The sequence below is a fragment of the Prionailurus bengalensis genome, chromosome A1, assembly GCF_016509475.1.
Source record: "Prionailurus bengalensis isolate Pbe53 chromosome A1, Fcat_Pben_1.1_paternal_pri, whole genome shotgun sequence".
NCBI lineage: Eukaryota > Metazoa > Chordata > Mammalia > Carnivora > Felidae > Prionailurus > Prionailurus bengalensis.
Window position 1 is genome coordinate 72,475,568 of NC_057343.1, and position 26,739 is coordinate 72,502,306.

The 26,739-nt window shown below is 42.8% G+C and overlaps 1 protein-coding gene across 5 annotated transcripts in view; it reads right to left on the reverse strand.

Annotated features, from left to right (window-relative positions):
• Positions 1 to 2,727: 2,727 nt before the first annotated feature.
• The window catches only part of NALCN (sodium leak channel, non-selective), a 317,213-nt gene continuing 293,201 nt past the window's right edge, over positions 2,728 to 26,739 (reverse strand). For 4 of the 5 annotated variants that reach the window (XM_043582614.1, XM_043582617.1, XM_043582618.1 and 1 more), the window contains 14 exons: positions 25,056 to 25,149; positions 24,441 to 24,547; positions 24,157 to 24,231; positions 23,004 to 23,123; positions 19,231 to 19,299; positions 18,163 to 18,311; positions 17,225 to 17,318; positions 15,436 to 15,568; positions 14,647 to 14,762; positions 12,581 to 12,738; positions 8,916 to 9,066; positions 7,428 to 7,577; positions 4,952 to 5,069; positions 2,728 to 4,422 (listed from right to left, as the gene is read on the reverse strand). In XM_043582614.1, coding sequence (XP_043438549.1) covers positions 4,229 to 4,422; positions 4,952 to 5,069; positions 7,428 to 7,577; positions 8,916 to 9,066; positions 12,581 to 12,738; positions 14,647 to 14,762; positions 15,436 to 15,568; positions 17,225 to 17,318; positions 18,163 to 18,311; positions 19,231 to 19,299; positions 23,004 to 23,123; positions 24,157 to 24,231; positions 24,441 to 24,547; positions 25,056 to 25,149 — 1,728 coding nt within the window. In that variant the 3' untranslated portion in view covers positions 2,728 to 4,228. The remainder of the gene's footprint in view (positions 4,423 to 4,951; positions 5,070 to 7,427; positions 7,578 to 8,915; positions 9,067 to 12,580; positions 12,739 to 14,646; positions 14,763 to 15,435; positions 15,569 to 17,224; positions 17,319 to 18,162; positions 18,312 to 19,230; positions 19,300 to 23,003; positions 23,124 to 24,156; positions 24,232 to 24,440; positions 24,548 to 25,055; positions 25,150 to 26,739) is intronic. The other variant, XM_043582616.1, reaches the window with a different exon arrangement.

Sequence of the window (26,739 nt, forward strand, 5' to 3'; positions counted from 1 at the left end):
TTTTGAGAGAAAGAGAGAGAGAGAGACAGCATGAGTGGGGGAGGGGCAGAGAGAGAGAGAGGGAGAAAAAGAATCCAAAGCAGGCTCCAGACTCTGAGCTGTGAGCACAGAACCCGACACAGGACTCAAACTCACGAATGGTGAGATCATGACCTGAGCCGACGTCAGATACTCAATTGACTGAGCTACCCAGGCACCCCAAGACATGTAATTGGTATATCAAACAAGCCCAGTGCAGGCCATAGTTAAAGCAGATGTCACTTTTAGTTTTCTACCATCCCTTTAAAATTTATTCAGCAACCTTCCCTTGGTCCTAAATATAAACTCCAGCACCTTGCAACTTTTCTGGTCATCCTTATGTATTAGAAATGTTCAGTGGTCACCTTACATAGCAGTACAGTCTTGAATCAGAAATTAGAATGGTCCAATTTGAGCTTGATCTAATATCAGATCTTTTCTCTTCCACAGACTCAGGCCTGCTTCAAGCTGGAAACCTGAAGTGGTAGACAGAAAAAAGGCTGGTCCGACAACTGGCCAACTGAGGATTCTGGTAGGGAGGTCAGACAGCTAGTTAATGATTTAGATTATGATGCACATGTGCTCAGAGTAAGCCCACATGGCAGATTTCATGAACCTGTTAGGTAAATTAAGTGAATAAATTCACATCTCCTGCCTTTTAAATTTTATTTACTTATTTTTATTAAGTAGGCCCCATGCCCAATGAGGGGCTTGAACTCACAACCCTGAGATCAAGACCTGAGCTGAGATCAAGAGTTGGATGCTTAACTGACTGAGCCACCCAGGCACCCTTCTTTTTTCCTACCTTTTGGAAAAGTGAGAAGCTAAATTTGGGCTCAGGCAGGGTATGAAACTCATCGGAGACTAAACAAGGAATAACCAGTAGATCCAGGACTTGACATGTATGTCAAACTACAAACTCAGAATCTTTGATCTGTACTAGTGTTTTTCCAATTAGGTTCTCCTTGGAGCACTGGGATGGTCGAGGGCACCTTTGGGACTGGATTGGGTTTGGGGGTGTATTAGTTTTCTAGGGCTACTGTAACAAAATACTACAAACTGGGTGGCTTACAATGACCAATATTTATCACCTCACAGTTCCGGTTTGGAGGCTAGAAGTCCAAAATCAAGGTGTTGGTGGGGCCATGCTCCCTCTAATGCCTCTAGGGGAGTATCCTTTCTTGCCTTTTGCAGTTTCTTGTAGCCCTAGATGTTCCTTGGCTTGTGGCCACATCACTCCAACCTCTGCCCCTGTCTTCACATGGCCATCTTCCCTCTGTGTTGTGTCTTCACATGGCATTCTCCTCCCTGTGTGACTCTCTCCTCTTATAAGGACACCAGTCATATTGGATTCCGGGTCTGCCCTCCTCTAGTATTACCTCTCCTTAACTAATTACATCTGCAAAGATTCTTCCCCCAAAGGGTCACATTCACAGGGGCCAGTTGTTGGGATTTCAGTGTATCTTTTTTTGGGGGGGGGGCACAATTCAATCACTATCAGGGGATGAGAAGAGACCATGTGAGTGGGGTTCTCATCTTCACCCCAATTTCAACTAGGGATGTTTGGCTTTTGCCTGGTTAATATTTCAGGCATTTTTGAAGGACTCTGAGAAAGAGTGCCACTGCCAAGCAGTCTATTGAAAGCCACCTATCTATAGTATGCCACTTTCTACAAAGAAGCAGGCAAACATGTCAATCAACTGGCTTTGAAAATGCTTTTGCTTAAGGCTTTATAACTGGTTTTTCTTCTACATTCCCTTATCTTATTCAGCTTGGACAGGACACAAATGGCCAGTCGCTGAAGATGGGTGTTACTCTCAAGCTACCACTGAGAATAGAGTGAATAGCACTGGTCTGGCCATTCTCTCCCTCCCTGCTCCCTTTGAGTCCCCTTGAATTGCCATATGTGCAATGCATGTGTGGTCTGTTCCCCTTGGGGGCTCTGTGTCAACTATTCTGCCCCTTATGCTTTCTGGTGTGCTTGGAACCAACAGCGTCCTTTAATTAAAGGCAGTGGGTGGCATGATGACAGGATTAGTATCAGTGTCTGGCTCCCTAAGGACCAGGGAACATTGTGGCCGAAGTTTTCCCATCTGCATAACTGGACTGTTTATATGTTGATGAAAAATCTAAGAGGGGTAGCACTTACCTTCTCGGCTTGCTGTCTGCTCTACTGGCTTCAGGAAACAGTAGAGAGGAGTCCCACAGGAACTGCTTGGCTGTCTCACTTAATTGAAAATGTAGGGTGCTATGGCTTTAAATGCATTGCTATTTGGCCCTTTGCTTCACTGCAGAATGAACAACGATGTTCTGCTCAACACCAGTTAACAGACGTTGTAGGAAGGGCTCAGCAGTTTTGTGAGAATGAAGCTGTATTACTCAAGTGTAATGAGCCAAAAAATAAAATCTCGTTTTCATGCAGCATGAGTACAGGCCCATGCCCCAGCCATGTAAGATCCTTTTCTGTTTTATTGTTGGCTTGGAAGGTATTCACTCAGCCTTATGGACACAAACGTGAAAGGAACATTCTGGCTTAGGAACTGAACTGAAATGAATATCAGGGACAGAGCTTTTGCCAACTAATTATAGACAGAATATTCAAATACAGAGTCTGCAAGTGCCTGCTTCCTAATGATCCCACCCCCAAACCCCCTTCCCTCCTTCCACACACGGGGAAGGGTTTGGAAATGATCATCAACTCAGAGTAAATTCTTTTACAAAGTCAGTATTTATTTGATTTTCTTTATGTACAAAAAGTAAACTCCAACTGAATGTAAAACCAAATAAAATCCTTTTGGCTTCACTGACTTTAATTACCCATTATCCTAGAGTCACAATTAATCATGTAAACAAGAGATGGTATCACAATGTTAAGTTTGTTATACAGACAGGATTTGGCTATTTTAAGGATGTTAAAAGAGAAAATAGATTATAAAGCAACCCGGGTGTCAAAGGACTCTGAGATAATTGCTGCATTAAAAGAAATCATCTAAACAGCAAATCTCGCCAAAAATAATGTAGGTAAGGGCCTGGATGTGCTTCTACTTGGCTGACCCAGTATAAGGCCCAGGTACTGTGTAATCGCTTTGCATTTTACCTTTCTCAGAGCACATGGTGTGTGGAATAAATACAGCTGAGTTGTGGGGTCCCTCAACTGTGAGTTCTAAGCACAATTCTACAAAATTACCATTATTTCCATAGGAGAATCTGGTAGGAGGGAGTCATTTTGAATTGAACATGGCACTGATGTGTTGGAATCAACTCATAATGTCTTCGCCAATTTACGGCAAAATCAACATACCCTGTGTAAAAAATGAAGCCAATGATACATCACGCACGTGATTTTTTTTTTTTAATAAGCTGAATCATGTAGTTTCACTCTTTTTGCTAAACTTAGTTATTAAAAGGCCTTCACAGAAACTCAACATCTTCAGGTAACCACGTGCCTAAAGCGATCTACGTGCACGTCTGTTTTAAACTTGTTGCTCCTTGGGGCAATTTCTTAGCCTGGTCCCTGCACACACAATTCTCTAGGAAGCAGGCAACAGTTTTTATTAGAGTGACTGAGTACAGAAACTGACTTGTTATCACTCGGAATATCTTTTGCCTATTTTTAAGAATACCATGAGAAAAGGATTATACTTTTAAAAATTCAGAATCTGTAGTTTGTAAAACTACTATCATTTTAGTATGAGCTCAGTGCTGACCTTTTCAGATCAATCATAAATAATAATTTTCCCAAGGGAAGTATTTCTAGTAGAAGTGGGAAAAACAGGAACTAAGACTATAGCTACCATACCATAAATATCAGCCACTTTGGGCTTAGCACTCTTTCAGGGGGTGATAATACTGAGTAAGAGCATTTATGAATATACACCTTAGTTTACAGACAGGATATATGAAATCTTTGAGTGATCTACATCTGGTATTGGGATAGTTCTCTAATATTACAAATACAACCATTAGGCAAATTTTCTCAAAACACGGTAATAACTCCCTGTATACACAACAGCCACCGACCAAGTTTTAGGCCTTCCTACGGCAGGACAAAAAGCAACTTAAAGACCTCTTGTGACGAGATAGAATTAAATGATTATCTTAAGTATAGACTGCTCGCCATGGTCCATGGTCCATGGTCCATGTTAGACCATAGGAGGAAAATGCTAGAAAACAGTGCTCCCCATTAAACCTTGCACTGCGCTAATTCCACCTAAACGTCCAGAAGGTCATCGCTGCTTTCATCGCTCTCCACCGTCAGCTGCCGGGTCCACCACTTCTTCACCTCGGAGCCACACGACGCCGTGTCGGTCATGGGGTTCATTTTGCACACTACGGATTTCATTGTTGTGCGCCCTGCAAATCGTAAGTTGACCGAAGACACTGAGTGGCTTATTGGTTTTGGTGCTGTGGAATTGACAAAAGTCCTATGAGCAACGTGGAGCTGTTCACCCCTTTGCAAGCCATTCCTGAAAAGCTGTGATAGTCCCAGCAGTAACAAGTAAACAAGTCCCCATAAACACGTCCTATCCATAGATGTTAAGTATGAAATCCTTCCAGCTCTCGGTTCTTTATATTCATCATAGACTTTAAAATTCTGTTCAGGGACAACTAGTGATACCATTTGAAAAACTGCTACTTGCCAGTTGCACTTTGAGATAACCACAAAAACTAAATAAGATAAGATACAATAAAATAAAACATTCCAGTCTGGGCAAATATAAGTGTCATAGGAATATGGGTGAGTAGGTGTTTGTTAGTATATACAAAGAAAGAAAAACTACAAAGGAAAAGGGCAGATAGTGTCAGCAATAGCGAAGGGAGTCTGTAAATCACTTTAGGGGTAGACTTGAATTTGAAATCTGAGACCCAAAGCCCACAGGGTGTAGACACCTCTAGGACCTGAATCAATGGAGAAAGGACTCGGGGCACACACCTGAGGGCAGCCGCCACTGCCCGAACTTCCTTTGGGGTTTTCCGGGGTCTGTGGAGTCCTGCCGACTGCCCCCTCTGTCCGACAGCGTGGGGCTCAGAAGCTGCTGCTGGCTGCTGGTCTGCATGGGGGAGAATAAAGCAGTTACTGGCTCTTTGTTAACGCTGTGCTCCCCTCCTGTCCTCTGCACCAGTCTGGACCCTTATTTTATTTTATTTTTTATTTATTTATTTTTTAGAGTTTAGAGTTTATTCATTTTTTTAAATATGAAATTTATTGTCAAATTGGTTTCCATACAACACCCAGTGCTCATCCCAACAGGTGCCCTCCTCAATACCCATCACCCGCCCTCCCCTCCCTCCCACCATGGACCCTTATTTTATTTTAAGAAAGAAAGAAAACACAATAGGAAAAACAGTACTGGAGCCCCAGAGTCCACAATGGGGAAAGGAAAAGAGAAAATGGGTTCAGAGAGTCCAGGAAAGTGAGATCCACCCCTGCACGCGGTGAAGGGAGGGGGCACAATTCTCCAGGTAGCACCTCCTCCAGGTATCCCTCCAGGACTCCTCCACTCCCACAGCTACCTCCCCTCTGCACCTGGGGTGTAGCTATGGACCAGGAAGGAAGCGGGAGGCAGCAAGGACTGCCCGGTTTCCTGAAAGTATATTCTTGCCAACCTATAGGTCAGTCCTAGCACTCCAGAAAGAGAGCTCAGCAGACAACACTCTCCAACAGCCCCAGAGGAGAATGAAGCTTATACCAGCCAAGACTAATGTCAGAGAAGAGCTGAGACTCTCCACACATTTTACTCAGTCTCTGGTGCCCCTCCCTTTCCTATCAGTGCCTCGGACCTCACATCTCTTCAGTATCCCCTCTTGGTTTTTTGGTTACCTCATGGATTTTTTGTTGTTGCTGTTGTTTTGTTTTTGGCTTTGTTTTTTTACCTGAAAGTAGACAGCTCTGCAATCATCACTTTGCCAGCCTCATCAGCCCTGCCTGGCTGGCTGTCCTGATCTTACCTTGGCCCCACACATGAAGCCTCTATGTCTCTGCCCTTTGCTGACTGTCCCTGCACAAGTCCCTGTTGTCGGTGGCAGTTGATTCCCACATGTTGGGGAGCCGACAACATGAAACCCACCCCAAACTGGGCTGTGGAACAAGGAATTCCCTTGAAGCATCTCGCTGGGCCATGGAGCCACAGGCTTCGGTATTTACTGCCAGCCCCTGACTAGGCCGCTACACATCACAAAGCCTTACTGTGCCAGGGGCTCATCTCAGAGTGCTGGATCGACTCCAGCTCATCCACAACTGCACCCTCCTAATGGGGAGGCCCCCTGCCAGCTGCTGGTCACAGAGCAAGGTTCTCCAGGGTGTCCATGCTAGGCTTTTTTATGGACACGTACATTGAGTCTGGAAATGGAAATAAGCTTTGCCCTAGTGAAGAAGGTCCTCCTGAATTCCATATGCTCTTCCAATGGCCAACTAAGGGAGGACAAAGCCTCAATGAGTCTGAGTGTTTAAGGAAGGTGGTGGTCAATTACAAACATTTTCACTGATTCTACTGCAAGTTCCTGTGACCTGGTAGAAGAAAGCATTTAGGGCAGCGCTTCGGGCAAACCATGTTCTAAGTCAAGTAATATCACTGGACTCCGTTAAACCTGTAGAGATGCGATATGAACTCTTTAGACAAAAATCAATAGAATTAATGCGTTCAGAGCATTAACTTTTTTTTTTAGTATTCATACAACTCAGAATCAGAATCTTTTGAAATAACCCCAAAGCATTCCAAGTTGTAAAGGTCCAAAGATAATCTAGATCAATATGTTCCTTTTTTTTTTTTTTTTTTTTTTTTTTTTTACTTAAAAACTTCCAATTAGAGATACTGTCACCTTGGGGTGCCTGGGAGGCTCAGTCGGTTAACCGACTCTCCGACTAACCGTTAAGCATCTGACTCTCGATTGTGGCTCAGGTCATGATCTCACGGTTCATAAGTTCAAGCTCCCTGTCAGGCTCTGTGCTGACAGCATGGAGGCTGCTTGGGATTCTCTGTCTCCTCTTCTCTTTCTACCCCTTTCCTGCTTGCACTTTCCCTCTCTCTCTTAAAATAAATAAATAAACATTTGGAAGAAAAAGAAATACTGTCACTTGTTTGAAATGGCTATGTGAACAGCACTGTTTTATTTTTTATTTTAAAAATGCACATGGGGCGCCTGGGTGGCTCAGTCGGTTAAGCATACGACCACTCCACTCAGGTCATGATCTTGTGGTTCGTGAGTTTGAGCCCCGCGTGGGGCTCTGTGCTGACAGCTCAGAGCCTGGAGTCTGCTTCAGATTCTGTGTCTCCCTCTCTCTCTGCCCCTCCCCCACTCACGCTCTCTGTCTCAAAAATAAATAAACACTAAAAAAAATAAATAAATGAAAAATAAAAAATAAAAAATGCACATAATATCCTTGGAGGAAGGATGCCTCATACACATACCTCAGGTTGCATATTATTATCCTGACTGTTAGCATTCATGTCCTCACTGGGCTGGGTGGTCTCGATACTGGGGGGATTGAGGAACCGGCTCAGCTCCTGCTGTTGGCTCTCCCTCAGACTGTGGATGATGCTGCATGACTGCTGCTGTTTCTATGGAAATATGATCATTCTCTCGGTAACGGAGAAATCAACCCAACATCCCCCTGTCCCCCAGCACTCAAATTGTATTTCCTTCTCTCCTCTCCAAAGAACCTGTATGCTCAGTGACCTCTTAGGAACTTCCAAATGAGGATGTTTAACTACTTCCCCTAGTTAAGTATCAGACTGCTATAAAGGCAGGCTTAGAGACCTCCCAACCCACGCTTATTTGCATAACAATGGGAATAAATATGTTCATTGATGCTAGCTCCTGTTGTATTGAAAACAGAATTTTTAAATCACTAACTTGGGTGTTCTATATTTTCCCTTCTTATTTTGCTCTGTGCTCATTCAGCCAATATGGATCGCCCTTTCTTTCTGTGTTGTTAGAGGCAGAGAGCTTTGGATAGATGAGTGAAACCCTTGCTCTTGTCTTATTCTGGATAGAGGCAGGCCTGTCTGTCTTGACACACACTTGGGAACATGGTCTGGTGCTGAGCCAGCTCCCTGTGCCTTCTTGGGGTCTGGGGGGGGGGAGGTTGGGTCCCCAAAGTGAACAGGGCTATGATATAACTATTGTCTTGTTATAGGAGGTTGGAGTGTTTTGTTTCCCTGGGGACATTTTCTCCTCCAACAGATATGTTTCTGCTGTTGATGTTGTTCTGAGAAACAGGATTTAAAAAGTGTATTATATATAAATGTTTAGTAATTAGTGTGATTCTTTCATCTGTGTGTGAAGTGTAAGTCAAAAGCATAATCATAAAAATAATTATCTAGTAGAAATGCCTAGTGTAAACACAGTGTATGCCAACACAGTATATGTTCATTGATTTATGAGTCAGAGAATCCTATAAGCTTATAAGTCTAAAGGCAACAGACAGATCATTAAACTCCCAGGAGACGTGGCCTTTGTTAAAGACCAAACAACATTATCAATGGAATGGTGGAATTTTTAGGAGCGATTTAAAAGTACTTTTGTAAACTCGGTTGCCAGTCATCGTATAGAGATTTGGGCATTTTGAACAGTTGAGTTTGATAAATGGAGATCACAAATATTTTAATAAATATTTGTTCAGTAAACTGCTTTTTAAACATCAATGTTCTGTTATAAAAATGTGATTCCATGGCAACGCCTTATGGACTCTGCTAACGAGGGCGCAGCTGGGTCTGGATGAGAGCTCAGGTGCGAACCAGGTGGCCATCACGAGGGGATGAAGCTGACACAGTTGAGGGGCTACGAGGCTAATCACAGAGCATCTCATTCCGCTGTTCCTGAAGCTCTTTTGTCCCTCCTCCTCCTTCTCCTTTGACAGGAGGAAAGAAAAACCCGGATGCTGCCAGTTGACTCACAGCTCTGATGCGCTTTAAACACTTTTTCAGCCACATGCGGATGGTCTGTTTGGCCACCTCCTCCTCGATGGTGTACTCCAGCTGCTCCCTGGCCAGCAGCTCCTCCAGCTGCAAGCTCTTCCGGATGTCAACCGACCTGTAGGACAGCATGCTGGGGGGGGGTGGGGGGGACACACAAGAGCATTCCAGGTCGGACTCATTTGGGACTCTGGTGGAGGTCTCAACTTTCAGAGAGGACACCACTCAGTCCAACCAAGGTACTGTTCCTGTGCCACTGGACTAGTTATGTCATCTCCTCTGTAAGATGGGGACAGTCATGGTCCCCACCTTATTAAATGACTGAGTTAATACTTGGGAGGTGCTTACAGTAGTAAGTGCCATATAAGTGTTTGTAAAACCGAAGGCCTAGGCTGGTCCCTGATCTACATTACCAGCTGCTTAAGGCTCTGGAATGTTCCCTGTAGAAGGAAGACTGCTCAGTCTGTATACTTCCTTCACCTTCAGTTCCAGGTGGGGATGGTCAGTAAGGGTTGGCTAAGGTCAGGCTTCCTGCCCCCCGCCCCTGCCATTTCCCTCTCCATCGATCCCATTTGTGCCCCTGGATCTTCCTCATTAATTCTAGTGGGTGAAAGGTCAGGGTGGAATACTCGCTCCCATTCTGCCCTAGGCGCAACAGGTTCAGGTGGGGGCAAATGAAGCCAACACAACCAATGTGTCGCCTCAGGGCCCCTGGGCAGTAAGGCAACAACTCACACTGCATCCTGGCTGAGGGGTCTACAGCCAAAGAAGAACGCAGCCCCTTCTGCCCCTGGTGCTTGCCGGTGCTGCCACAGGACCCCTGGTTGGCCCTCAGCCCCTGCCTGCCCCTCCCGTGAACTCAGTGCTGCCTCCACCGCCCACATCACAGCACGGAGGTGCTCGGGAGTCCTCCCCATGCAGCACTGGCACCCCGACCTTCTCTTCTTTGCTAGCGCTCTTCCCTCCTTGGAGGAGGGAAATGTGTCTGCCCTTCCTCTCTTCCCTGCCTCCTCCAGAATCTCATCAGTGCCAAACTGTTTTCATCACTTCCTGAGCTGTAGGGATAGGGAGGGGCAATCCAGACCCCCATTGGCTTTGCTGGGGTCCATCTTATCGGATGCCTCCCTGTGTTCCAGAGAGGCCGAATGAGAACTGCTAATGACAGCGGGTGTCTACGTGTCTCCCTTCGACCTAAAAATATTTGTCACCAGGAGGAAAGATTTGGTGACATTCTGAGATGGCGTCCTCTGCTAGTCATATGTATTTTCTGCCTCTTCTTTTTCTGCCCTTTGGCATGCTCCTGGAAGAAGGGAATAGCGGGAAGTAAACTGGGAAACTTGAGAGAACTTCTCCCGGGTCCTTCCTGTTCTTATTTTCAAATTTCAGTCCCAAGCATATTTCTGTATACCTGAGTGCTTCTGAATGTGTGACACCATACCCAGCCCTTCACCAAATATTTGCCACATGATGAAAATAGCCACTTCTAGAAGAGGGCCATGACTTTTCCTGCGGACAGACCTCTTTGAGAGTGGGGCCCATGGGACTTTTCATAGAATAACATTTTAAATGCATAAAACAAAATATCTCTTATTACCAAGGAAAGCAATTATATTCAAATACAGTGCTCATATTATTTTCTTTAAAAAGGTGATGATAGAACGGATAAAGAAGATACAGTATATATGCAATGGAATATTTCTCAGCCATAAAAAAGAATGAGATCTTGCCATTTGCGACAACATGGATGGAGCTAGGGGGTATCATGCTAAGTGAAATAAGTCAGACTGAGAAAGACAAATACCATATGATTTCAATTACATGTGGAATCTAAAAAATAAAACAAAGCAGAAACAGACCCATAAATACAGAAAACAAACTGCTGGTTGCCAGAAGGGTGGAGGGGAGGAGGGTGAAAGGGAGAGGGAGGGTACAGGCTTCCAGTTTTGTAATGAATAAGTCATGGGGATGAAAAGTGCAGCATAAAGAATATAGTCAATGACGCCGTAATAGTGTTGTATGGTGACTGATGGTGTCTACTCTCGTGGTGAGCACAGCATAACATACACAGTTGTGGAATCACTATGTTGTACACCTGAAACTAATATAACATTGTATGTCAACTCTATTTTAATAAAAAAAAGAAATGAAATTAATTTTAGAAATTTTTAAAAAGATGGTGACAGAGTAACGTAAGTGCTTCTTTATTAATGCATTAAATAATATCTAGCTGAGGTCAAAGGACTACTGTAATTTAGAAGCAGTGGTGAGTATAGAGGATATTGAAGATTATCGGCCATGTCAGCGATGCCATCTGAAAATATCTATGATTTCTGCTGGTGGCAGAGATGCAGGTTATTATTAACACTGTGGGGCTTGCTGCCTGCATTCATCACTGAAGAAAATGCTGCATTTCAGTGACTGATTAATGACAATAGAGATGTGATTGTTTCCAAGCCCATTGACCTCTGGATTTGATCCATGGATTCCTGTTTAAAATTTTTTTTAACGTGTTCATTTTTTGAGAAACAGAGACAGAGAGAGACGGAGCACAAGTCGGGGGGGGGGGCACAGAGAGAAGGGAGACACAGAATCTGAAGCCAGCTCCAGGCTCTGAGCAGTCAGCACAGAGCCTGACATGGGGCTCGAACTCACGAACTGTGAAATCATGACCTGTGCCGAAGTTGGAGGCTTAATTGACTGAGCCACCAAGGTCCCCCTATAGATTCCTGTTTAAAAAGCTGTTATGGATTGAATTGTTTTCCCCCTAAAAAATCTTTGTTGGAGTGATGACCCCCAGTACCTCAAAATGTGATCTTATTTTGAAATAGGTTACTACAGATGTGATTAATTAAGAAGAGATAATACTGGACTGGGGTGGGTCCCTAATCCAATACGAATGGTGTCCTTATAAAAGGGAAGATTTGGACACACATGTGTAAGCACACACGCACATGCACGCACACATGCGGGAAGAATGACACGTGAAGGTGAGGGCAGAGATTGGGGTGATGTTTCTACAAGGAAGGCGGCCAACCCCTAGGAGCTGGCAAGAGGCTGGAAGAGTCCCTCTCACAGCCTCAGAAGGAACCAGCCTTGCCGACCCCTTGAATTTAAGCTTCTAGCCTCTAGGACTGTGAGACAATACACTTGTTTCAACCACCCAGTTTATGGAATTTCGTCCTCCTTGTCCTGTGTGGGGTCTCAGTGAATGTCTGGAACGTGTGGTTTGCCAGCCAGCTGGGGGCAGAATCATGGAGCAAATGAGAAGATCTGGATTGGACTCCAGCTGGACCACCTAGTCACTAAACTCCCCCAGACCAGCTCCTCCCTCACAGAACGAGGGGAAGCTGTGCTCCCCAAAGCCCCTCACCTCTCCCATCAGGATCTCCTCAGTCATATGGGGCACCTCTGGGGATGTCAGGCCACTGCATCTACCCCCTCCTGTGTGCGGCACTCAGACACGGCCCTTACAGGACAGCGACAAAGGCCATGTGGAGCCTGAGCAGTGTGGCCTCACCTTATAATCTCAATGAGTGTGGCATCTTGGGCTGTGAGCCCACTTGTTGGTTGTATTTCACAAGGTCACAGCTTTGGTTTCTGCACTCACTCCAGCTCTGTGACCGAGGGTTGTATAAACTCCCTCGTACCTTAGGACATCATGGAAAGTGACGTCCCCGCCATTATGCAGTCTCTCCATTTCATAGCACATGTGCTTAAACAGAAGTTTGTCTTTGTCGAGATCCACCTCCAGCCTCCCCCGCAGGAGCCTCAGCAGGAACTTCACACGGAAAGTCGGAATCACCCCCTGGGGGGCAGAGCACAATAACTGGTAAATGATCTTTAGGCCATAACGATTCACTTGGGGTTCTGTTTTCACAGAAAAAAAAAATCACAAAAAAGAAAAACGACACCAGATCTTTTTCTTAAAAGATAGCATAATTGGCACTGGGAAGTAGTTGTCTGCCTCCCTGGAGGCTGGGTCAGGAGGGTGTTTACTAGAGAAGCACCACATTGAAAGGCGAGCACTTAGATTTTCCGCTGGTGCTTCTCTGGTTCTGTGGGATCTTGTAACCTGGCAGCATTGGGAGCCTAGGAGGCTCTCTGCCTCCCTGGCCCCAGCCCTTGCTTTACCAGGGTTTTCCTCTCCTGGTCTGTTTCACTGACTCAGCCTCTGCTCATCTATTTCTCTAAAACACACGCTGAGTGGGTTGCTAATGCATTATCGCAGAAAGTACAACATTCACATGTACATGATCCTCCTCTTCACTTAGCCTGGATGCTACAAACTTCTAAACATTTTTTATAAATGGTTCTTCTAGGGAATGATCACTCCTTTTCAGGTCTTCCCAATTATTAGCACAATTACATACAAGAGAATTTGGTCAGAGCAGCTCCAGATTCTGGAATATCAAACACGTGTCGCTCCCTTACGGGCAACACAATCTACCGTGCCAGCCTGGCTCTGTCTTTGAATTAAGGCATTGGGCTAAAGGCAGGGACATGGGTAACCATGTTTTCCTGTCAGTTAGAAACACCTTAACATGTGACTCATGGTGCCATCTTTGATGTGTGCATCCAAGGAAAGCAGGTTCCCACAGGCATTGGTCTTGGAGAGGCAGGTGGATCAAGGGGAGATAGGAGAGCTAGGCCAGATGGCCACACGTGCAGGTCACTGTCTCAGAGAAAGCCCCCCTGAGACTGGTGACTGCGGAAGTGGGGGGTCTTAGGGAGAGGGGAACAAAGGCGGTGAGGAAAGCCAGGCATTACTGTGCAGGCCCTAGCTCAAGATGCCCCCTTCCTTAGCTTGTTCTGGTTCTTTGGTCTTCACGCCCTCTGTGAACTCTTCCTGCAACTGTTTTTGAACCTACCCATGGTAGATTTTCCCATGATAGAACTTCCTTGTTTTTCAGATGTCGGGTTTAACAACACCTCCCCAGCCAGACCGTCATGGCCACTCGCTAAAGTAGCCTGCCCTCCAGTACGACTGGTGTCTACCATATTACCATCTGCAAAGTGCTTATAGCTTCTTGAGATAATAATGATTATTATTATTTCACGTTATATTGTTTGTCTCCCAATATTAGAATAGAAGCTCTGTAAGCATGGGTGACTTTCCGTTGCATTCACTGCTGTATCCCCAGCACCCAGAACTAGGTCTGAGTATTTGCTAGGGATGAAGAAAGGGAAAAAGAAAGAGCAGCAGCAGCAGCTAGAGAATGAGATATTGTTGCTTTGGCTAATTCCAGGAAATCTTGGGAAAGTTTTATGGTTAAAGCATTCAAAGAATAAGTCCAAAATAATTAAAAAAATAACCTTCAGAAACCACTAAGTAGTTCCTTTGCACTTCTAATCAGGATTGCTGTGTGTGGCTGTTTGTGGCTCGGTATTACACCATCGCTCTGGTGATTTGAACTTCACTACTTCTGCTGCTCTCATCCCAGAGCTGGTTTCCTCAGAGCTTCCTTGGTTTCCTCTCCTTGATGACTTTCTGAATGTCCAAGAAGAGGGCATCCTCGGTTGGACAGGGGACCATTCTGTCCCTCTCCCTTCCTAGCATATTTTGCTGAACGGTCAATGATGGCTTTCTATAATTCATAATGGCCATTCCAAATTCAATAGATGTCTACTGGTGACAGCAAGACTACTTAAATGTCTGCAGCAGGGCAGGGAATCTCTTTGGGGGTGGGCATGAAGTAATGGCCCCCTTTCCTACCTCTCGTTTATCATCCACCATATTCCATATGATTTGAAAGTGGCGAAGATCGTTGTAACTTAGAAGCTGGTCCTCCTCCGTGGAATAAAACAAAGAGAAGTTCTCCACAATGATGGCTAAGAAAAGAAAAAAGAAAAATGGAGAAGTTAGATAATTATGCTAATCTGTCATTTTTTAGAAAAAGTAAAACATCTATTATAAATAATGGATTTTATCACCTACATCACAAGCCAAATTTTTACAGTGTTTTTTAGTGTGTTTTCCAAGTTGGCATATCTTACTTACACTTGGATTAAGCTATTTATCCAGCTCCTGCCTTTCCAAAACATGAGGGTCATGAGCATAAACACACATTCTGTGTGTGGAGATATCCATGCCAGCTGGCTTTCACTCTTAGTTGACAGTTCCAGGGCAGTATTTAAAGGTCAGATTGGGTTCTGGGTGGCCCCACACCTGGGTGAACACCATGTATCTTTCAGAAACATAACTGTGATGTTTCAAGGCCATAAAGGTAGCCCTCTCTGAGATTTCTTCAACTCAATCCATGAGAAGAGCTCTTTTGAAATTAATGATCATAATTAATAGGACAACTCTTGAAACTGCAATCAACTGTCATTTACATGCCTTTCAAAGGTCTTTTCAGCTTCTGGATCGAGAGGCAACAATTTATAATTAATGCCATGAAATACCCACCCCAAGCAATCTGGGATAATTACTTGAAAATTGTACGTAATTATCTAAGTACCTGGGTTTAAAGATATTAAAACATATTCAGTGAACATCACTTACCTACAAGCAGATTTAGCATGATGTAGGCAATGATGACATAAAATGAACAGAAATACATAAGTGCCCCAGCGTAATTTCCGCAGTCTGTTGCCCAGTATGTGAATTCATCTGGAGTACAAAAGGGAGGCTGGACCTGCGGGCGATGGGGGAGAGGGAGGAGGGGTCAGAGTGAAGAATACGAATTTGTGCACATGCTATAGTTTGTGAACTATCCCTCACCATATAAAACATAATTAACTTCAAAGTTAATCTCCCAAAAGCCACGTACATTGAGTACATCATCCGTGGCAAAAATCAAAAAGAATCTTTCCTTTATTCTACACTTCTAGTCTCAGGGAATCTCAAGTTCAGTGCCATTTTAGAAGCACAATGAAAATGAACTCCTTTCTTCCAAGAGACATTCTTTCTGCCACCTGCACTAGTCCTGAATGGTAAGTAGTTCTTGTGATGGGAGCTGCAGAAAGTCAAAAAAAGCATGTAAAAAATTTCTTTGACCTAACGAATGGGTTAAGCTTTATGAAGATTTGTTATACATAGCAAATTCACATTCAAATTGTGTAAGAAGAAACCAGTAATCTTCATTCTTGGGGCACCATTATGGGACTTTACAGAAGAGCACTAGACTCAGGTTATCAAAAGTCCCCCCACCCCGTCTTTAGTGGCCCAATAAAATGCCGGCACCTCAGAGAAACCTGGCTTCTTTCAGCCAGAGAGACTAGCTCTTTCTTCTGCAGAAGAAGCAGTTGTAGCACTCTGCTTGTTGTATATTTAGAATCTATTTAATTCTGCTTCATATTATATTTGATTTGGTAAATTCTGTCCCCATTCATTCATGCATAGAGTTCTTTAGCTCCTACTATGTGCTGGATTTATACCCAATGTTGGAGACAGACAGGTAAGCAAGACATAGAGTCTGTCCCTCCTTCATGTTGCTGGCGGTCTAAAGCTATACATGGGAGCCAAGGACTGCATGTGGCTATTAAAATGTAAATGTATGTTAATGAACATCAAATACAGTTTGATGAAATTTAAAATTCAGTTGCTTAGGAGCACTAGTCCCATTTCAAGGGCTCAGTAACCACATATGGCTACTGCATTGGACAGAGCAGATTGCCATCATGGCAGAAATTTCTTTTGGACAGTGTTGTTCTGGAGGTTGAGAGAGAGGAAATAGAGATGGAATAATCAAGCCAGTAACTCACTATAGCTGTGATACATGCTACAAAGGAGAAACACAGAGTACTGTAGGAACATGTCACTGCAGTCTTAGTGTGGGGCAGGATTCCTGATGGAGCCGATGATTTAAGGGAGATGTGAACACAAGGAGGAAAAGGGAGGACCCAAAGGGAGGGTGTAGCTCAGGGCCTTGCCGTAAGCACCTTGAGCATGCCTTGGAATCAGGGAACACCGAGCTCCTAGCATATGGCCCAGTATAAACCAGGCGCTCAGTGAATATCTGTTGAATAAATTCAATTAAAGAAGAGGAACTCCCCTGTTTGTACTTGACTGCCAAAGTGTTAAAGGTGGGAGGGAAAGAACAATGCCAACAGAATGCGTATCTGCCAGATGGAACCACAATAGCTCAAGCTGGGTTCACTGGATATTCTTCCTGCACATGGCCATATACTGCAATGTAAAAGGATGCAACTTTATGGACTAAATAGCCAGGATAGGTGTTTTGTACACAAAGTCTTGATGCTAACGAGGATAAGGCTGGTGATATACTGCACTGCAAAGAGTTTCATTTGGTTCTAAGTTGATGTACTGTTAGTGATGAAGAGAAGTTTACCATACAGTCATGCATAATCTTATTCCAGTCTTCGCCTGTGACGATTCGGAACAGTACGGTGATGGCTTTGCCAGCTGAGGAAAAGTTTGCATGCCTAATCAAGGAGGAAAAACCAGAATGTGGGTAATATAGTTGGTCATGAAGTAGTAAGGTGTTACCACTAAAGCAGGTAGATTTTGGAGCAGATGTGGTTGTTAAGTCACCATGTCTGAAGGTTATATCTTCTTAATTTGTTATTCACACTTGCCCTCAAGCATAGCCGTCTAACCCAACCCTAGCATGGTGCCACCACTTTGTGGCCATGCATCTTGAGTGGCTAAGGGTTCCAATTTTGACAAGTAAAAGTGATTCCTTCTTTCACATGGATTTTGCTATAAAAAGTAGAGCTGCCATGTATCAAATAAGCAATCTCTGCAACAAGACACATCTGTATATAATGTGTTGTATAATTCCTTTTTAAAAAACTATGAAGTGCTTCCCAAAATTAAAGATAATCTCTGAAAAATGCTTTTCGTATATAGTAACCATTTTGGGAGTATAGTTTCCCATGTTCTGCTTTGTTAAAAAATAAAAAAAGAAAACCCCAAATCAGTTCAAAGTGTAATTTAAAAAAGAATATGTTGTTTTTTGGCAGTAGGTGGATAGAAATTCACCGGGAAATTACAAGTGGTTATTCTTGTGTAGTGGTAGATTTGGAATTATGGGTTCCCATTACATTTTGGTAATATTACGGAGACAAGGTTTCTAAAGTAAATGTGTAGACTGTTTTTAATTAGAAAAATGTCATTTAAAATTTGGACATTTTGTTTTAGTTTCCAACTCATTGTTTCCCCTTCCTCCTGTCTTTGATAGACAAAAGTCATTCAGGTTTTTATTCCTGATTTCATGACTATAAAAGTTTGCTTGATAAATGAATAGAGAGAGAAATCCACACCAACCTGTTAATGTTCTCTCCATACTTCACAGTACCAAATAAAACAACTCCAGCAAAAGCATAACACAATAGCAGTAGGAACATTCCCACTATGATAAAGAAGCTTTTGTACATGCTGACGACTACCGTCAGGAGAAGCATCTTTAGTGTTACCTATATGGAGATGTGGGGAGACAGAAATGAATATTTAATTCACTTAGCCATGGGGAGCCTGGGAAGTAAGTAACAGGTAAGCAGGTGGCACGAGAGTGACCCTCATTTTAAAATTGCTTTGAATTAGTTCTTAATAAAGGGTATTAATCTAAATATTATTCAAAAAACATTAGAGAGAAATTCGACTTGTATTTCCAACTGTTCAGCCTTTTCAGCCAAATTAATAAAAGCCTCTCCCTAAAATTCCTTGCTTCTATTTTCTCTTCTCTTGTTCCCCGAGTCTCTATGATAAGGGCTATATATTTTTGGCCTATTCCACCAAGTAGGCTCAGGATTCTCCCACAAACAGATGTTCACAAAAACAAACCTAACCAATGGCAAAATACTAAATACCATCAAATAGCACGTATTGAATACGTGAATATATGGAACGTATATGAAATAGTGTCAGTAGCGAAAAAGGAAATTACATTAAAAAATGAAAAATATATGCAATATATGCAATAACAAAGAATATAAAGAAATCTGGGGTCACAGAATCACGAATCTTCACTAAAGATGATTTTTCTTTCCAGTAAAGTAAGCTTATTCAGATAGAAACAATAAAAATAAAGAAATATTAAGAAAGAGCACTGGTTTTCGCTTTCATGCCTGAGATGTTGTCTTTAGTTGATGACTGAGTTAATTTAGCCAATATGAAGAAGAAATAAAAGAACAGAAATGTCAGGAGATGTATCACAAGATAACTAAGCTGCCGATTCATTTTAATATTTAATATTTGCTCATTTGGACTTAGGATGACTACCAATTTGTTAACTTCCGCCCTGAAGACCCAGATGGACAGCTGAAGTCAATCAGGCATCGCTCCTTTCTTCTGTGCATATGCAACCGTTGATAGTATCCTTTACAACATACTCACATGCTTTCCACAGATAGAGAAAAACCGGAAGACAATCACGCAGGCGCCCATCATGTAGGTATACGCGTTCTGAAATTTAAACAGAAGACAGCCACTCGCCATGTGCACAGGAGATCTTGTTACAATTCCAGTTTTCATTTTAAGTCTTCTGTGAAGTCTACTGAGTAATTAGTTTAATAAAATGTGAAAATTCTTATAAGAAATTTATCTTTAAAAGGTGCTGAAAAGGTCACTGCCAAAACTCATGAATAAATATTAGCTATAAAATCAAATCTTAAATGAAACTTCAGTCTCTGTTTTGCTCAGCTGAATTCTGTATTTTAAAACTAAAATAAGTTTTACATAAAATAGTGACCGGCTCCTTTGAGGAGCAAGAAAAACTCAGGGTAACAGTGCAACATGAGGATGTCAAGTGAGACCAAAAATGCAGGAACCCTGGCAAAGAAGGTCTAGAGTTGGAAATGATTGCAGGAGGTCCGCTTCCTCCTCTCAGAAGGTCTCCGGAGACTTTGGAGACCAGCCGGCCACATTCGTGTAAGCTGACTGCAGAGAATGTCTGTCCAGCCCAGAAACACATCCAGCTCATTCTTCAAGTGTGCAATGGGCAGCGAGAGATGACTGGGTGCACTTTATGACTAAGAAAGCTTCATCTCGGAAACAAAGATCCCACCAGCTAGAGCTGCAATAACAACTGTGGCATTAAACTGATGCCAAAGCGTGACTTTTCTCAAGGAGTCTCGCCTCGCCAAATGACAACTGTCACATATGGGCCCCCGGGAAGGGGGTCCGCTGAATATCCTTGAGGTACAAGGAAATGAATGTGTCTGCATAGAAATAGCTTAGATGGGAACAAATACTGCATCTCCCTTCACAATAGGCCATAGAGAGTGCAAAGTAGAGTGGAGGATGAGTATTTTTCCAGGACGGAAGCTTCTTGGGAAAGAACAAAAGCAGCCGGGCAGAATAGGCAAGTTAGTCTTTCCCGTGTGAGATGTCCTCTCTGGGACATCTAGGATTAGGAAGCCTGCCCTACTCTTCTTTTGGACCAAGTAGTTTTTGGCTATATTTGTCTAGGGAAAGCTAAAAACATGGACCTTGCTTCCCCTTTCTATGTTAGTTCCAGATTTGCTATAGAGGCTTTCTCACTTTGCATTCTGGAAGTGACAGCACCCCCATCCTTCACCTGGTCCTGAGAGGTCCCGTCCAGACCTTGTGCCATGTGTCCCTTGCTCCTTCTACTCCAGGCACACTATTTCCCTCCCATAGCATCCCATCACAGGGACAGCCGCCAACATACTCTCATCCTACAGGCTGAACCCAATCGTCACTTCTGCAGGGACATTTTCCAGGACCTCTCTGACGCAGCCACCTCCCACTCGTTTGTGTCATTGCAGGAATACGTGTCTTTCCTCCATCCGCCTCACTATGGCTGCAACTCTCATTGACTTGGGAGCGTTCCATGAATGCCTACTTGTCCCAAACCACACCTGCCCTCCCAGCCTCTTGGATCATGATGAAACATTCTGGTGTAAAACTTTGAAATGAAACAAAACACAAACTTTCCAGGCTGTGATGTCCATGAGAGCAATGACTGCCTTTGTTTTGATCTGTGCATTCTTCTCAATCTCCAGCATGGTGACTTACACATCTTTGGTACTCAAAACCACTCATTATTCGAGGAAATGGATCAGGGTGACTGAGAGCCCACCTAGGCTTGGCACAGCCCCTGATGCTGACGGTGACAGTTGTTTTAAGAAGGACACTCAATACCTATCTGCCTGAGCACAGAAATCTCATACTAAAGCACACCCTTTGTGAGGTACAAATGGGTTCTCTGTTGTTTTTTTTTTTTTTAATTTTTTTCAACGTTTATTTATTTTGGGGACAGAGAGAGACAGACCATGAACGGAGGAGGGGCAGAGAGAGAGGGAGACACAGAATCGGAAACAGGCTCCAGGCTCTGAGCCATCAGCCCAGAGCCCGACGCGGGGCTCGAACTCACGGGCCGCGAGATCGTGACCTGGCCGAAGTCGGACACTTAACCGACTGCGCCACCCAGGCGCCCCACAAATGGGTTCTCTGTTTGATGGAACTTTTCTGGCATGACTGTAACACTGGGGAGGATGGAAGAACAGATAGAAGAGAGCAGGAAAATCTGATAATATTAATTTTGGCTGGCGTTGAGGAAGACTAACAAAAAAGAGAAGGTATTGATAATGTGTTGGGGTGTTGTACTTTTTACAGTTAGAAAAATTTCACATGTTACGGGTGCCTGGGTGGCTCAGTTGGTTAAGTGTCCGACTTCAGCTCAGGTCATGATCTCATGGTTTGGGAGTTCAAGCCCTGCATTGGGCTCTGTGCTGACAGCTCAGAGCTTGGAGTCTGCTTCAGGTTCTGTGTCTCCTTCTCTCTCCACCCTCCCCCCTTGCACTATGTCTCTCTCTCTTAAAAATAAACATTTAAAAAAAGAAAAATTTCACATGCTTTATCTTTATAATGCCCATGTAGAATGGATAGATTATGAATTTATATCCCCAAGTTCAGAGCAGGGAGCAAAGGATCACTGAAGACAAATAACTTGATCAAGCCTGGAAAATGGTGGAGCCCAGAGTAGGGGCTTCTAGAACTCCACTGAAAACTCCATGTGGTTACTGAACACTTGAAATGTAGTGAGTCTAGATTAGGATGTGCTGTAAATATAAAATACACATTCAATCAAAGATTTAGTACCAAAAAAAAGGATGTAACTTGTTTTCTTAATAATTTTTATATTGCTGACATATTGAAATGATAGTACGTTAGATATGGTAGTTAAAATACATTATTAAATTCATGCCATCTGTCCCTTTAAAAAAAGTATTTATTTATTTTGAGAGAGAGAGAGAGAGAGAGAGCCCATGCAAGTGGTGGAGGGGCAGATAGAGAGGGAAAGAGAATCCTAAGCAGGCTCCCCACTCTCAGCACAGAGCCCAATGCAGGGCTTCATCCCATGAACTGTTGAGATCATGTCCTGAGCCAAAATCAAGGGTTGGGCGCTCAACTGACTGAACCACCCAGGCACCACAACATCTGTTCCTTTTTAATTTTTTTAATGTGGCTCCTAGGCAATTTGAAATTACATCCGTGGTCACATTGTATTCCTATTGGACAACACGGCTCTAGATCTCAATCAGGCATACCCACGGGTGTAGGTTTTGAGCTGGACCTCAGACTAAATGGAAGTTGGAGAGGCTCAAGGCATTTTAGGCAAGCTAGCGAGAACTCAGGTATAAACACAAAGAACGATATGCTTTAGAGAAAAGGCTGCTGGATGTTTAGTAGAAAATAAGGCTTCTAAAGTGCCTGAGAATCCCACTGTGAAATACTGATTATAATGTAGTCGCATTGATGCTACATTTCAATTCAAAAGACTGGGTTTGAGTTTTCTGATACCAGCTTGCATGTGAATTTAGGCAGGTCTCGTAATCTCTGTTTCCATTTTTTTTTCTCTCTCTATTTTCATCCTTTGGGAAAATGAGAGTTAAACCAGACATTTTCAAGTTTCTCCTTCTGATTTGCACACTCTAGGACTCTGAGGGGCCAGATTTTGTTTGTGTGAAGAGTGTAGGGGAATGTACATGCAAGCATGTCTGAGGGCCTATCACGGTCAAAGCTGGATGTAGGGAGGTTAATCAGACACCTGAGGGTAGGCTGACACACAGTGAAATGAGACTGGAAACAGGGTTACCTGAACTGAAGTTATTAGCTAAAATAAACTTTTATTACATGCATACCAGGAGGGCAAAGTGAAGTACCACCCAGACCACACCAAGCGATGTCACCAGCAGGTCGTATCGGTTTCTTCTGCTTTGCCAGAAGCCGGCAGGCGACATTGCTATGATCTTCATTGTAACCTGGGGGAAAATAATGTAGATAGTAAATAGAGGCTGAGTGTTCAACATATATTGAAATGTGTTAACTTGAGGCACATAATTTTACATCATTTTAAATTAATGTAAAATTTTGTTTAATGTTTATTTTTGAGAAAGAGAAAGAGAGAGAGAGGGGGAAAGAGAGAGGGAACGAGAACAGGGGAGGGGCAGAGAGAGAGAGAGGGAGAGAGGGGAGAGCTGTCAGCGCAAAGCCTGACATGGGGCTTGAACTCATGAACCATGAGATCATGACCTGAGCTGAAATCAAGAGTCTGATGCTCAACTGACTAAGCCACCGAGGCACCCCATTGAGGCACACATTTTTAGAGGATGTAGAAACCAAAGAGAGAATTTATTATTAAGAGATGACAGATGATAGGATAGATAGATAGATAGATAGATAGAGATACAGATATAGATTGATCCACTATCTAAACTTTAAAGTAGGATAGGTTACAAATCTGTATCTCCATGCTCTTTTCTCCTTGTTTTATGACTAGTTCTGAGAGCAAGACATTTTTCTTTCTCAAGTAAAAGACCATAGATTTTGGGAAACATCAACCAGTACAGGGTGAAATAAGAATCTGCTTGTATTTCAAAGAAGATTGTGCTGGAAAGTGATATTATGTGGACTATATATTAAAATAATCTTGTCTGGGCCAATTCCCTTCACCACCACATTGCAATTTGAGTCCCTGAATTACAGTGGTTTGTGCAGTTCGCTACAAATATTTGAACTCACATAACCAGACAGGCCAACATTCAGATACAACAATCAACAGCAGTTAGCAATTCCTGTGGTTAGAAAAATCTGAAATATAAAGTGAAATCTTTGTTCAAGTTAAGCACAACAGCCTAAAAAGGAAAATATCCTAAGAGCACGCTACCCCTCTCCCCAAAAAGACTTCAAAAGCAATGGAACACAGAGCTGAAAGTCAGTGCTATCAAAGGAGGGCACTGTTTTACTTTACAATGTGCACCACAGCCCCCAGAGCCAGCTGGCTCATTACCGTACCTCTAGAACAAAGATGAAGGTGAAAACAACTGACATTGTTGCCAAAGGAACGGTCACTGGGTCCTCCACATCCCACTGTAAGAGAAACAGCATCCAGGTCTTTGTCCATATCCATCAGACACATAAAGACCTTCCCCTCCTTTTCTCATTTGAACATGACTATGAATTTTAATTTTTTATACTAAAGAACGTAGACTGTGAATGGATATGGCCCCTTGCAATATTCTTGGATACACCAATGAACGAAAAAGTCCTTCTCAGAGCTTCACTGTGAAATAAAGTACCTTGACGGACAGCAGCACTGACTGGGCCAGGACAAGCAATGCAATTGTCCTCTTAAAGAATGGATGCTGGGTAATGTCATACATCTTAGCTCTAAAACCATCATTATCTGCAAAAGAAAGGTTGAGGCAAGGGCATTTCAGACATAGGTCACATTTACTTTCTTGTCTTTCATTTCCTTTAATGCTCATTTTAAAACTCATTACCTTTTTCCCCCTATAGTTCAATCTATTGTGTAGTGTTTTGCAGGAATGGCTGGTTCTGAATATTTAAGACGACGGTGCATGACGCCGTCTGTATTGGAAGGAGAACCGCATCATTCAATTTCTGTCAGTTTAATACATTTCACTCATATGTTTAAGAGCGAAGCACAAATATATTTTATTTAAAAATTCATTTTTTCATTAGGGCTTATCCTGAGAGCACTGAAGCACAGCCTTTGGGTGGTTGATTTTAATAGCCTATGGAGAGATCTGTAGTTTGGAGCCTGTTTCTATATTAACTTATGCACAACCGCCTAGTGGCCTCACGATTATTATTTTAATTGAAATCTTAGACTCCTGGGGAATCACGAACACTGGTGCCCAACATGAATAAAATCAGAGCATCTTTGATACCCGGGCGAGGTGGAAGATGAAGAGGCTGTGCTATCTTCAGTCGGCTCTTCAGATCTTCCCATCTTCTCTGATCTACAGTCAGCAGAGCTGTCCCCTTAATAAACAAAGGAAAGCAGAAAAAGGCCTTATGTCGTCTACTCCACACCAAGGTCATTGCAAATGGGGTGGTGGTGATACCAACAGGACTAATTTGGGAGTATATGATAAAGATATTCTTCAAATACCATGGTGGTTCGATAGACATGGTCACAATTCTCAAATTTGGTCTTTAGAGGGGTCCCAAAAAGGGTGGCCACAAGCCTCAGAGAAGATCCAGCAGCCTTCAGCTGGTATCTTCGAACATGTATAAATTTCAGGTTTGGGAACATCTAAAGAAGGTTCCCTACACAATCAAATTTTCAAAAAGGGATACCCACTCTAATAGTGGTTAGTTTCCCTTCATTTTGTGGGGAAGGCTGCAGTAAAATTGTAGCTTGTCAATCTGATTGTGTCTTTTAAAAAATCATTCTGCTATACACTGTCGCAAAAATTGTATTTATTTATTTTGAGAGAGACAGAAGGTGAGTGAGGGAGGGGAAGAGACAGAGTGGGAGAGAGACAATCCCAAGCAGGTGCCACGTTGTCAGCAGAGCCCAACACGGGGCTTAATCTCACAAATTGTGAGATCATGACCTGAGCCGAGATCAAGAACCAGACACTCAACCGACTAGGCCACCCAGGTGCCTCAATTGCAAAACTATTTTTAAACAGTATGAAATCACAGAATTTGAATCTTTAAGAATTAATGCTGTGACAAATGGCTGAGTGAGATCAGATATTCTTTACCATATATATATGAGTACTTTATTAAAATGCATATAAATATATTACATGACATTTCATGTATTTATACATGAAATTATTTGTATATGTATAATGTATACAAATTATACATTATTTACACACTAATTTATAAAGGCAGAAATTTATACATTATTTATACACTAATTTATAAAGGCAGAAATATAGTTTAAGAAACTGAACCCCCACCCCACTCCCATTCTTCCCTTCTTTCGACAGAGCTGAAGACTGTCCTTTAAGGATGTGTCCTCCCCACTGCTTTCAGACTTTTGCTGTTTGTGTATATATCAATACATAAGAACATATTTGTTTTGAATTTTAAAAAGTGATATAAATGGTATTCAATATGGGCTTCTTAATGCAGTTAGTTGTTATCTTCATTGAACACTATGTCTTGCATACCACTAGCCACCAGATCTAATTGGTTTAACTGCTCATAGAGTATCCCACTGTACAAATATATCAGAAGTTATTTGCTTTAGGTTTATGTAGTATAAAAATGCTGCAATAAGTACATGTCTACAGTCTCATGGTGAATACCTACGAGATTTCCTTAATAGCAAATCTCTAGGAGAGGAATTGCTGGGGTTTAGCAATTTACACATCTTTATGTTTACCAGATATTGTGAAGTTGCTGTCCAAAGAGAAACAACCAAGAAAATTTGCTGCTAGCCATCTCCAAGTGTTCCAATGTCTTAATATTCTTGCCAGTACTTGATATTGTTAGATATTTTAATTTGGCCATGATGGGTGGGAAATGTGTCCACTTTAGTTTTAATATCAATGAGATGAAATGTTTTTTATATGAGTAAATAGGGGTGATGATTCTTGTATCTTCCTATGT